This window comes from Podarcis pityusensis, assembly GCF_964106645.2.
Source record: "Podarcis pityusensis genome assembly, chromosome: 13".
Lineage (NCBI taxonomy): Eukaryota > Metazoa > Chordata > Lepidosauria > Squamata > Lacertidae > Podarcis > Podarcis pityusensis.
Window position 1 is genome coordinate 23,643,795 of NC_138038.1, and position 12,135 is coordinate 23,655,929.

The 12,135-nt window shown below is 46.1% G+C and overlaps 1 protein-coding gene and 1 long non-coding RNA gene across 11 annotated transcripts in view; one reads left to right on the forward strand and one right to left on the reverse strand.

The window, feature by feature from the left end:
- The window catches only part of LOC308462180, a 366,258-nt gene that overhangs the window by 64,019 nt on the left and 290,104 nt on the right, over positions 1-12,135 (reverse strand). The gene's annotated exons all lie outside the window — the stretch shown is intronic.
- ATP6V0A1 (ATPase H+ transporting V0 subunit a1) overlaps positions 1-12,135 on the forward strand; it is a 43,270-nt gene that overhangs the window by 26,038 nt on the left and 5,097 nt on the right. For 5 of the 10 annotated variants that reach the window (XM_080979306.1, XM_080979304.1, XM_080979310.1 and 2 more), the window contains exons 18-22: positions 200-274; positions 3,240-3,347; positions 4,739-4,756; positions 7,880-7,997; positions 8,545-8,716. In XM_080979306.1, the coding sequence (XP_080835432.1) occupies positions 200-274; positions 3,240-3,347; positions 4,739-4,756; positions 7,880-7,997; positions 8,545-8,716 (491 nt within the window). The remainder of the gene's footprint in view (positions 1-199; positions 275-3,239; positions 3,348-4,738; positions 4,757-7,879; positions 7,998-8,544; positions 8,717-12,135) is intronic. The other 5 variants (XM_080979311.1, XM_080979313.1, XM_080979312.1 and 2 more) reach the window with 3 other exon arrangements.

Genomic DNA, 12,135 nt, shown 5'->3' on the forward strand with positions numbered 1-12,135 from the left:
CCAGAGACATGGCGGCTGTGGTGTTCTTGTGGCAAGCTGTTAAAGATGCAACAGCCCTTCAAATTGCAGCACGGTTAAAGACGCTCCCTCTTCCTTCTCTGACCATCTCATCTCCCCATGACCCCTCCATTCGTCTCCCTTCTTTTCTCTTTGTTTTTCTCCTCCTTTTCCCCTTTTCTTTCCTTCCATTTGCTATCAGGAAGGGCAGCCCGTGGAACCCCCTGTCAGCCCAGCCCAGAGTCCGCAGGCAGTAGAGGCAGCGGCGGCTGCAACAGTGAGTGGATTAAAAGATGCCAAAAGGATGCACATGGCGAGAACGGGAGGTGCCCAGGGGCCTTGGAAAGTATCTGCCCCGAGGAGGAGGAACGGCACAGCGGCCCTTTCCTCGGAAAGATACGTTCCAAGAAATCTCATTCTTTCCAAACCCTACACTCACGCGCTCAGGGGACACAATGCAACCATATAATGTGGTTGGATTTCAAACTTTGGTGCGTATGCCAAGGGTCTCCTGCAGTTGTGCTTGGCAGAGGACTCTAGGCAGTGCTCAAGGGTGTGCTGCCCTCATTTCCTTGGAGTGCTGTCCAGGTTTGTTGGGGCCAGCCGCCGTTCTTCATAAACTGAGTTGTATGTGCTCATGTCTTGGGATGCGCCCAACTCTCCTCTGTGGATGCACACTGCAGGGGAAATTGGCAAGGATAGACAACGCTGCCTTATGGGCAGCTTCCCTGTCATTATAAATGTTAATTGTGGAACTCCTGCTAAGTGTCTAAGGAACCTCAGTTCCTGGGGCGCGCAGTTTGAAAACCACAGTTGCAGCACAAAGAGATTCTTCGCCCGAGCGTGTGTATGTGGGGGGAAGCCCCCTCTTTCCAGATGCCAAGGCCCTTGGCTTTTGCATAGCTGCCACTTCTGCGGCTTTCCTCCCCTCCCTTTCTTCACAGTCCTCCCCAGGATTTTTGTCTCTTGAGTACGTATTTAATTTGCATCCCATGTTTTCAGAGTGCCATAACTGGTGGTGTCTCCTCAGCAATGCCATCCCTTCTGAGTTCACGTCTCTGGCCTTCACCAGTTTCTTGCTGCCTGCTAGCTAATGGTCGCTTTGGGAATCCTTGTGGCAGTGCACTGAGTTGCTGGCTGCCCACTTCAGTGCTGTTCTTAATTGCGCCCACAACTCTCTGTGCCGTTGTGACAGTTGTAGTCTACCTACCGACGATTGCTGTAGAGCAAAACAGCTGTTTGCATTTTGGTATGCTGTTGCACTCCAGAAAGTCTTCTGCAGTCAGTTGAATGGCATGCCAGGTTTTTGGAACAAAGCACGTGATTAGTGCTGTGAAATTGGGGTGTGGTATTTAGCAGTTAACCCGGCAAAAAAAGGTGTGTTTTCTACAGTCTTGCTGCGAGAACATGGAATTTGCTGCTCATGAAAAATCTGGTAACTTCAGAATTTCTTGCTTTCATGTGGGAAATGGTTTTAACCCTCAAGGCTACAAAGGCGGGTTGAAGAACATAGGACCAGAAAGCCCATTAGCCCAGCATTCTTTCCAGATGCCTCTTGGAGCTGGCATGCTTGAACCTGAAGCTGATAACCTTCTCAACATCTGGTGTTCAGAGGTATACTGCCTCTGAGTGTGGGCGTCCCATTTGACTTTCAAGTAACTATCTGTGAAATCGGAAGCCAATGGGATGGGAATATCGCTAGGGCGAGGGTTTCTAGTGCAGCCTGCAGATTCCACAGTATGTCCCATTAGACTAATAATAATAATAATAATAATTTTTATTTATACCCCGTCCTCCCCAGCCAAGGCCGGGCTCAGAGCGGCTTACAAGCAATAATAAAAACAAGTTGAATAATTACAACTTAAAAACAAAATTAAAATACAACATTTAAATGTTGAAACATTAAAATATTAAAATGTAGCCTCATCGCAGGAGGAGATGGAAAGGAAAAAAGAAAGAGAGGGAGGGAATCAAATTGGCTCCAAGCCAAAGGCCAGGCGGAACAACTCTGTCTTACAGGCCCTGCGGAAAGAAATCAGATCCTGCAGGGCCCTGGTCTCATGAGGCAGAGCATTCCACCAGGCCGGAGCCAGTGTTGAAAAGGCCCTGGGCTCTGGTTGAAGCTAATCTAACTTCCTTAGGGCCCGGGACCACTAGGGTGTTGCTATTTATGGACCTTGAGGTTCTCTGTGAGGCAGTCCTGTAGGTACGAGGGTCCTAGGTCCTAGACTTAGAAACAATATGGGTTTCCTTTTTGCCAATTTTTTATAGAATATATCAAATCTATTTCTGAAAGCAAAGGGTGTACACAAAGACAGATCTATGTTCTTTTTTTAAAAAAAATACTGATTAATCTACATACAAAGAATCCCTTATGGACTTATCAAAGCAAGTTGCCTTTAAGAACAATCTAGTTATTAATGTATTCCTTCCTAGCATCTGATGAAGGCTGCAGACATTGGTGAGTCTCAAATGGCTGAATGTATGCCCCAAAAAGGAGTGACTTGGCCTGGCCAGGCCTCCCCATGTAAGGACAGGTCTGGTCTTCCCTGCTTGTGTTGTCGAAGAGCCAGACAGTGTCAACCATACGCAGCAGCAGAGTTCAGGAGGCTTTGCGTCCATTTCTTCACTTGCTAACAGATTATTTATTTCATAGGCCACGGATTGCATCTTTCTCTAGGGAATATTGTGAGAGTTCTTGCTGATGTTGCAAACATACAGGCTTTTTTTTTATAAAAAAAGCATTTGAGATTCTTGATTCCTGGCTCTCCTTCTCTCACTTCTCCTCTCTCCCCACCCCTCCAGCCCCTAACCCCTAGTTTCCCATTTTGAGAGGTCCAGTGTCTGGTAAGCTCTCTACTTTAGACTAATGTTGTTGTGCCAGCTTTTGCTGCCTTTGGATTCGTAGCAGTGCAATCTTAGGCTGTTCCGAAGAAGGAGGAGCCCTGGAAAACAGACCAAAGCATGCTTTAGTAGCCAAAACACTTTAACAAACTGCTGAGTTCTTGATGCTCAAAAGTGCTGGAAACCTATAATTTGTTGTACTGGTACCCATAATTTGTTGCCTGAGGCAAGTCTCTCTCTCTCTCTCTCTCTCTCTCTCTCTCTCTTTCTCTTTCTCTTTTTCTCTCTCTCTCATATGGTAGGGCCACTTCTGCTAATGGCCCTGCATGCCAATTCCATACTAAAACATGAACCGATTGTGTGTCTCCTCTTGTTTTCTCCTCTGTTGTCTGCTTTAGGGGACACTCAATTTTGGTGGGATCCGCGTGGGCAATGGCCCAACTGAAGAAGATGCAGAGATAATTCAGCACGACCAGCTCTCAACCCATTCGGAGGAGGGGGAGGAGGTAAGACCTCCCATTCTTTCTTTGTACAACAAACTTTCATTTGGGAGATGTTACAAGAAGGGGTGGACCTTTTATGACTCTCCTTACATATATTACCAGATCAGACCAGGCCTGTATCCATTTACCCTCTCTTGTAGCTGACATTTACTCAAACTAGCCAAAGCAGACTGCTTGGAAACTGTGTTGCCCCAGTAACTGTTTTTCTTAAGACTAGGGAAGCTCAATTTGACACTTGGGAACACTTCCTGTAGTGTCTTTGCTCTGGCACTTGGAAAAACCTGTGGGCAGCCCCCTTCAAAAGGTGGTTGTAATAAGCTGAGGCTGTGTCTTAAGTTCTCAATAGTTTGTGGTGGACAGGGGTCCCTTTCAAGGCGGGTAGTAAAGACTTCAGGTCAGATTTGAGGGTCTGTTACAATCTCCTCGCTTCCCCATGGGAAACCTCTGAATGGGCTGCATCACTGCTGCCCTTGTCTGCATGGGAGAAGGTCTTCCGATTTTTCCAGGCAGACCACTATGTCTCAGGGTGGTGGGAGGTGCATCTTAGCTGTGCAGGCTCTTGTTATCCGCTGTTTGAAGAGGGCATCCTTGTACGCTACCTTTGTGTACAAGGCAATCTTACTGAGATGGCTTAGACCCCTGAAACATTAATAAAAACTCAAGCATACAGGATCTCTGGTTATAGTTGGTGATGTGGCAGTTCAAAATGTAAGCCAGTTGAGCAGTGTAATGGGTCTTGTCCTGTCCTGAGGGCTGCTGTCCTAACAGAGGTTTTAGCCTTCATATAAAATGAGCATTCTCAGGGTTCCTTGCTGGAAAGCAGTTTTAAGTTCTCAGAATAGGCATTGCCATTGGTGCAAATGTATGAACCTGCCATATCTTGAATCAGACTGTTCCACCTAGCCTTAGTGCTGTCTACCTTTGATTGACAGTGTCTCTCCAGAGTGTTAGGAAGTCTTTCCTAGCTCTACTTCCTGAGATCCTTTGGAGAATCCCTTAGAGATGCCAGGGATTAAATGCGGGTCCTTAATGCATGCAGAGTATGTGCTCTTAACTTTGAGCTTTGACACACACACCCCTACAATGCACAATGTACACTACAAGCTTTCAGAGTTTTTCACAACTGGTACACAAGAAGCACTGTAAAACTAGACTAATATCCCTCAAATTGTGATGATAGGGCTGAAACTGAGAGCTGATGGTTTGGCAAATCAGTCTTGGCCTTCTCTCCCTTGGGGAGAAGTCACAGTTGTTACCAATGCAAAATGAAGTGGAATGCAGCAACAGCAATGATAGAGCACAGTTGCATTTTAGGATATTGCACTGAAAGAGGATATGCTCTTGTGTTATCAAATGATGCATGACCAAACCAAATATTCCCTTGTGTTTTCAAGCCTGCCGTGGAGGAGGTGGTAAGCCTGTAGCCAGTTTCTCTGTCTGTCTTTATCCAGATCATTGCTCCCATCACTGTAAACCATTTTGTAGAATTAGGCATATTTGCATCTGTGACTTGAAATTCTTTCTTCATCTTTTCATAGCATCTCATTTTGTGATGCCTCCTTCTTGTAATCAGAGGTCAATAATACCCATTTCCATAGAAAACAGCTTCATATTCATTTAAAAACAAAAGACATGTTTGTTTGAACAGCTGCATGTTCTTAATGGGGACCCACTGCCTTACCTTTGTGGTGTGGGTTGCATATTCGTCACTGTTATGTGCACAACCTGTGCACCTCAATAATTTGTAGAACAGAATCCCAAAAGTAGCAGAAGCCTTTGGAATGGGACATGGACATGTTTGTACCTTTATTTTAAAAAGCCAACTTCCTCCATCCCCTGAACTCCAGCGTGCCCCTTAATTGCCAAATTTCCAATATCCCTGGGGCCTGCTCTTCTGGGTCTTTTTGCTTATTCCCATGGCCGTTTCCTGAAAATTCTGGCAAGACTTTACAACAGGATCACTCATTGCACAGTTCATGCAACATCTCACTGAGAGAGCTGACTACAGACACGCTGAGGTTAGTTTTTTTACAGTTGCCGGGAGGGAAAACCCACCCCACCTGGCATTGACCTATGGTTGAGCTAAGCTGAACCATGGTTAGCACAAACACTTGAGCATGCAGGTTCCAGAAGAGGAGATCACAGTCACTTTGCTTCTGCTCCCATCCTCTTGTTACTGCAGGTTTGGCCTGAGTGTCATCAGAGTCTGGACTTGTGGTTCGTGCCACTCTAGACAAGCCACAAGCTATCATCAAGGTTTCTTGGTTTTACAGCTTGTGGTTTTTCTAGAGAAGACAAACCACGAGCCTGGGTTCAGATGACACACTGAGCCAAACTGTGGCTTAGCTCACAGCAGTGCAGAGAAGGTGCAAAATGACGTTCTCCCCAAGTTGGTTTATTGTTCTGTGCAAATTGAGCCAATCAGTTGATAAACATTCAGATTAGGAGTGACGGATGCCAGTCTTCAGGTGGGGTGTTAATGTTCACTAGCCACCTACCCAAAGTCAACAGGTCTGAACACAATCCACCAGTAAAAGGGGGAGTTAGTGGATTGGGATTCCACAGCATATTTGCTCCTTGCTTTGACTTCTTTATGAATGACCTGTCACTTTATCTAGCTTTTGTGGAGAGCCACCTCCCTGGCAGCCAACGATAGCAAAAGTTAAAAATAGACATTTTATCTTTGTGCCTCTGCCAAGAGAAAATGCAGCAACCTCCACATCACAGTCAGTTGATAAGAGGCTCTGATCATGGATATCAATGCAGTGATGGGAAATGCTGGATGGGCCCAGAAGGTTCTGCATAGGAAAAGAGCAACGCTTGAATTGTCCCCATTGCCTTTGTACAATAACCATGGAAATGCTGAGCAGTGCAGTCCTGAGGGGTCTGTTGCCAGGCTGCAAAAGTACGGAAATTAACTTAGTAAGCAGTGCATCGAAAGAACTGGAATATTGCTTATAATTTTAATGTTGGTTTATCCATCTTCTGCTGCTGCTGCAGCCATCCTTTCAATCACCTGCCGGCTCTTACAGCATTGTGCTTTGTTGCTTGTCCTTCAAATACATGTTGGAGATTGGCAGGGCACAGTGTCCTGCAGTTCTGATGGAGTGCAGAATGAGGCTTTGGGCACAGAATTCAGCCGCCTGAAAAAGTCAGCTTTCACTTGCACTCCTCTTCTCCCCCCGCCCCCTAACACATTCCTAGCCCTCTTCACTGTGATGGTATGCCTGAACGTTTATGGGCAAATGCCTACTGAAATGTCAGAAGCTGGGGTGGGGGGGTGGAATGTAGCTGAACAAACTGCCCTGCTTATTGCAGGTGGGGATTCATTGCCTGCTACCATTTCTTGTTGTCCTGCCCTGCCTGCCCCCCCCCCCCAGCATGACTAGCAAAAAACCCCAGGATCAGTTATATAATTATAGTGGGGACGGGGGTGGGAACCCATCAGACTCGATTATGCCAAAAGGAGGCCAAGCAAATTTTGATGTAGAGCATGTGCATCCCTGGAGTCTAGTAATTTCATAGCTTGCTTGGCACACTCTCATCAGGGCAGCTTTTGCTAAGAATTTTTGTTTCTTGGTTCCAAAGCTTGAGGCCTAAATGTTAACAAGTAGCTTGCCTTCCTCAGTTTGAAATGTTTGCTGTGCTGGATACTGGAGGGGAATGAGAGAGCGCTCAGTTCACCTTTATCTTGGAACAGTTTTGGAACTTGGCAGCTTTAGCTGGGTGTAGTCCGTTTGATTGCTAGAAGACTCCAGAGATTCTGAGATGTGGCAGACAAAAATACTAAGATGGGATTTTTCACAACTTTGATTTTGCAACACTTAATCTCTCTCTGGTCACTTCTCCTCCTCCTAGTTGTTATTCAAACCTTCGCCACAGTGACTTAAGCAGCATTTCCTAAGAGGATTTGGGGACGGTGGGGGATGACAGGGTGGCAAGCAAGAGGGGACAGCAGGCTTAACCAAATCTCAGCAGAGGCAAGCAAGGTCCTGTCTGGCACCCAGTTTTGTAATGGAAATGTGAGCCTCGCCTGATTGTATGCCGACATTAGTTGTTCCTAATTAAGTCCATTTCCCTTGCAGTCTGTCACTTCTGGATTCCAAGGCCACTTGAGTGCCTATTAATGCCAGGCAAATAAGGATTCTGCCATAGACACATGGATAGAGTGACTCCTGCTGTCTGTGCCTGATCCAGCTACCAAATCTTAGCTTTCAGTTTACCACCAAGAAGGGCAGGGCTGAGGAACATTCAAGTTGAGTCTTAGATCTGAACAAGCCATTGAACACTTGTACATTTTAATGGCGCTGAGTGTCCTGCAGTTTTGAGTTGTATTGAGCAAGTGATCCTCCCAAGTCTTGGTGAACAGAGAGGGAAATAGTCCGGCCAGCGTTCTAGCTGTGAGCTTTGAGTGCCCTTGCAATAGAGTTAGTTGCTGTTGCTGCTACTGCTGCTGTTCCTGCTTTCTAGCTATCTAGTCGTTGCTGCACACTCTGCCCACCGCTCAGACCTGGCTTTATTACTTCCTCTTGCAGTTTGACTTTGGGGACACTGCTGTTCACCAGGCCATCCATACCATCGAATACTGCCTGGGCTGCATCTCCAACACAGCGTCATACCTTCGCCTCTGGGCGCTTAGCCTGGCGCATGCACGTGAGTAGCTTCACCATGGCTGGCTCTTTTGAGTCCAGGGATGAGGAAGGGGAAATCTGAGCTGTGAGAATAGGGGGAAGGTGTCACAAGCCCTTTTTCCTGTGGTAGTAGCCAATGACTTTTGTGTACTCTCATTCCAGGTCGTGTCATGTAGAGAGGGCTAGAAGACTATGTAGCAGTCTCCTCTCTGCCCAGTATCTTTTTTTGCCCACCCAAAATTCTTATTGAAATCCTCTGAATTATCTGAAGGGGAGCATTGGGTAGCTTGTGAGAATGAGTTTGAAATGTCCACAGAGTGCAGAATTTGGACCCTAAGCAGGAGGAGGTTTTGCTTTTTCTTAAAAGGAAAATTGGTCTGGGGTGTGATTTAGGAGCACAGCTCACTTTGGGAACTCATCCAGCTTCCAAAATCTCACTTTTATTAGAGCAGTGGGCACTGCCCTCCAAAGAGGAGCAGATAGAGTGAAGGCAGGCATGCAATCCGCTCTCCTCCAGAGCTGTGGCCCTTGCTGATTGGTGATCATTGTTCCTGTCTTTCTCATCACAGAACTTTCTGAGGTCCTCTGGTCCATGGTGATGCGTGTGGGGCTCAGCGCAAAGAGCTTGGCTGGTGGGTTCGGCATGTTCTTCGTATTTGCTGCCTTTGCCACCCTGACAGTGGCCATCTTGCTGATCATGGAGGGCCTCTCTGCTTTCCTGCATGCCCTCCGCTTGCACTGGTAAGTGTCATCTGGTACAAAAGCACAGTGGGTACAAAGTTTGCATCATGTTTGATCTCTGTCATCTCTACTTAAAGTATCTCAAGAAGCATGGCTGGGAAGTGCTCCTGCCTGAACCCTGGGAGAGCTGCTGGCAGTCAGAGTAGACATTGGTGGACAAATGAACTCAGGTTTAGGCTGGAGAGAGGACAGCTTTATTTGTTCAGGTCTAGTCAAGCTAATATCCATATTTCTCAGATGCATGGTTATTTGTTCTGATTGTGCTTTTTCCTTGGCCAGCATCAGCTTACTTTCTGGGGGCTTTTCTAAGTTCAAAGGGGGTGTCCCTCCTGCATTTTAACTACTTGCAGGATAGACCTGGAAGTCCTCAGACCCGCAATATCTAGTGCATATAGAATGAATGAATGAATTTTATTATTTCGGTCACAGACCAGTTCCAGCCCACATACAATATCAAGGAAGTCATAAAACATGATAGGGATACATTTGAATTTGCAAATAGGTATAACAGGGACAATACAGATATAGCAACAGTTTAAAAATATATAAATTAAAACTTAGTCACTAACATATAACCTAAAATTATCATTTAAAACCTTAATCATTATGATAGCGCAACTTGTTCCCTAAGTTTTATGGCAATCACACAAGTGCATATAGAATAGATTGAGGCTGGGGTTAGCTGTGCTGCCGACATCATCATCTTAAAGAGTGGTCAATGTGCACTGCGAAGCATGAATGAGTGAGAGAGTTCTTTACCTGCAGATAGGTTCAATTGGGGGTTGAAACTGGCTGGTCTCAAACCAAATCTGAAGGAGTCCCTTTTTGGTCAACTTACAAGCAAGGCCTTGCATAAACCCAGCCAGCACTTTGGATCCCAGGAGCTGCCCATAGAAAACTGCTGTAGTTTGCAAAAAGGATGGCATGCAAAGTCTTCCATGCTGTTCACTAAGATCATAGGCATAGCACTACTGGATCAGAACTAAGATCCATTTGCAGGCACATGCAAACAGCTAGAATAGTTTTAAGGACAGTACAGTAGACAAAACTGAAGACGGCCGTTCATCTTGTTTTGTTCTTTAAACCCAAGGCAGATATCTTTACATCCAGCTGGAAAAGCTTGTCAGAACAAAAAAGAACAACTAATGGGTGCCTGGTATATCTCAGCATTATTAAAAAAATATTCACTATCCATACACCATGATTTCATAAACTTTTGCCGCCCTGTCCCTTTTTCTAAACTAAAAATTCCCAATTCTTGCAGAAAATGCTTCAGCCTCTAGAATCATTTTGCTGTAGAAGCAGAATAGTGTAAACTTAAATGAATGGACACATATAGTAAGTTTGTATGCCGTTGATGAATAATTATGATGACCATGTTGTGTCAACACTTCCATGTGCAGTAGCAGTTTTCTTACATTTTAGAGCTGTAGGCTGCCTCCAGAATCCAGCTTGATTTTTCCTAACCCAGCTTTAACTCCTGCTCTTGGTAGGCCTGGCTTGTGACGTTTGTTTTCATGACCCTACTTCAAGTTTCAGTGGCTGGTTTGACTGGGCTCCATTCCTTGTCAGGAAAGCCCATCTTAGCAGAACAATAGCAGCTGCACCCCAAGCAATCATGACATCAGCCGTTATCTTGATCTTGTGCTAGGGGCCAGGGATTGCTGTCCTGGCCCAGCCTTTTCTTCTCTGTGCCAAGTTCAAAACAAATAAGCTTCCAGCAGGGGCCAGCTGTGTCTGGAGATAGGAGCGGTTGAGTCATTCTGCTGTAGGGCAGGAGTTGCTGTCAATATCTGGGAGTGTACAGGAATCCCCACTGCTGATTTAAGTGACTCTTAACTGAAAACTTTGAGGAGAAAGCCAGAGAGACAACTTTGGAGTTCTTTCAAGGTGCTGTTTTCTATCAGTACAGAGCAAGTGGCTGGAGTGTGTGTTGGGGTGGGGGTGGGGGTGGGGGGTGGAGGAGAGGTTCCCTGTTGCATCAGTTGATCATAATTTGGATAGCCGGTGATGAGCTGCAGCCAAACCATTCTCAGCAAGGTTTTCGCAAAGGGTGAAAAATTGCACATAGGTTATTTAGAGGTGCAAAATAATGAACCTTCTGCTCCTCACATATAAATCCCTTTCCAGATTGCAATATCCATTTCCATTGGGGGGTTACGACTCCATTAGAAAATTACTATGAGCTGTTTTCGATCTGTTGTGCATGTGCGTTTTTTTAAAAAAGGCAGATGGCAAAGTTCTTTAAGGGGGGGGGGAATAAATTAGGGAGTTTGACTGCTAAGGTGCCTAAATTCAGTGCTAAGATGTGGAACTTGCAGCTCATGCATCTCTTCCCTTTAGCAGTGGAATCTGCAAGGTGGTGACACACACATATGGAAGGTAGAGTGGAGGGAGGAGACTTTGCAGATTATGTTGGCCTCAGCAAATGGTCTTTATACTGAGTCAGACCATTGGTTCATCCAGCCCAGTTCTTCCACTGGCACCAACCCTCCCAAGCTCCCATGTCGAGCTCTGTTAACCTGGAACCCATCTGTTTTGGTGATGCCAAGGATTGCACCTTGAACCATCTGCATGCAAATGATTTGCTTTACCGCAGAGCCTTGTTGCTTCCTCTTAGAATTCAAAAGCTGAGGTGTGTCACCTTTTGCTGGAGAGGAAGAACAGTGAATCTTCTTTCCTGCTGGAAAAAATGCTTTCCATCTCTCCTTCCTCAGCCCGGCCACTCCCGGCTGGGATGGGTTTATCTCGTAACTTTTCAGGCAGCAGTACATTCCAAGCAGATGGTTGCCTTGGCTGAAAAACAAATAGTTTTGCAAAGCGGGGGCTTCCTTATCTCCGCGGCTGTGTGGGAAGCAAGTGTGTATTTCGCTGCCAGTGCCATTGGCTGATCATGCTCTACCCCCTTAGCTGCACAAAGGGCCCTTTTGACATTTAGTTTGCAGCCAAAGGCATGTTGGAGTTCATTGTCTTGCCACCTGAGACCTTAGGAGGGCTGAGATGGAGGGCAGGATGGAGATGTGCTCCGGGGATTGATGCACAGCTGGAATGGGAGTTTCCCTACACCTTGGGCATAAAAAGAGAGCGATGGCAATGCAGTCCTCTTCTCTCTGCTTTTCAGTGTCTTAATAACTGGCATGCAGTAGAACCCTTCAGCCTTAGGGAACTGAGTTCCAAAAAAGATAACTGAGGCCAGGAAAGCAGAATGAAAGTTATCCAGTTGGCCGGCGCTGCACGATGCACAGGAGGCGAGACTTGTTCCAGTTGGAGAGGGCGAGATCTTTGGCTAAAAGCAAGGAACCACCTTAGCTCCAGATGGCTGGGCCAGGAGGTTGGGGGGTGGGGGAAGGAGGCTCAGGTAATTAGGTGCCAGTGGGGAGCTACACATTCCATGGCTGGAAGGAGCGGAACATTGGAAC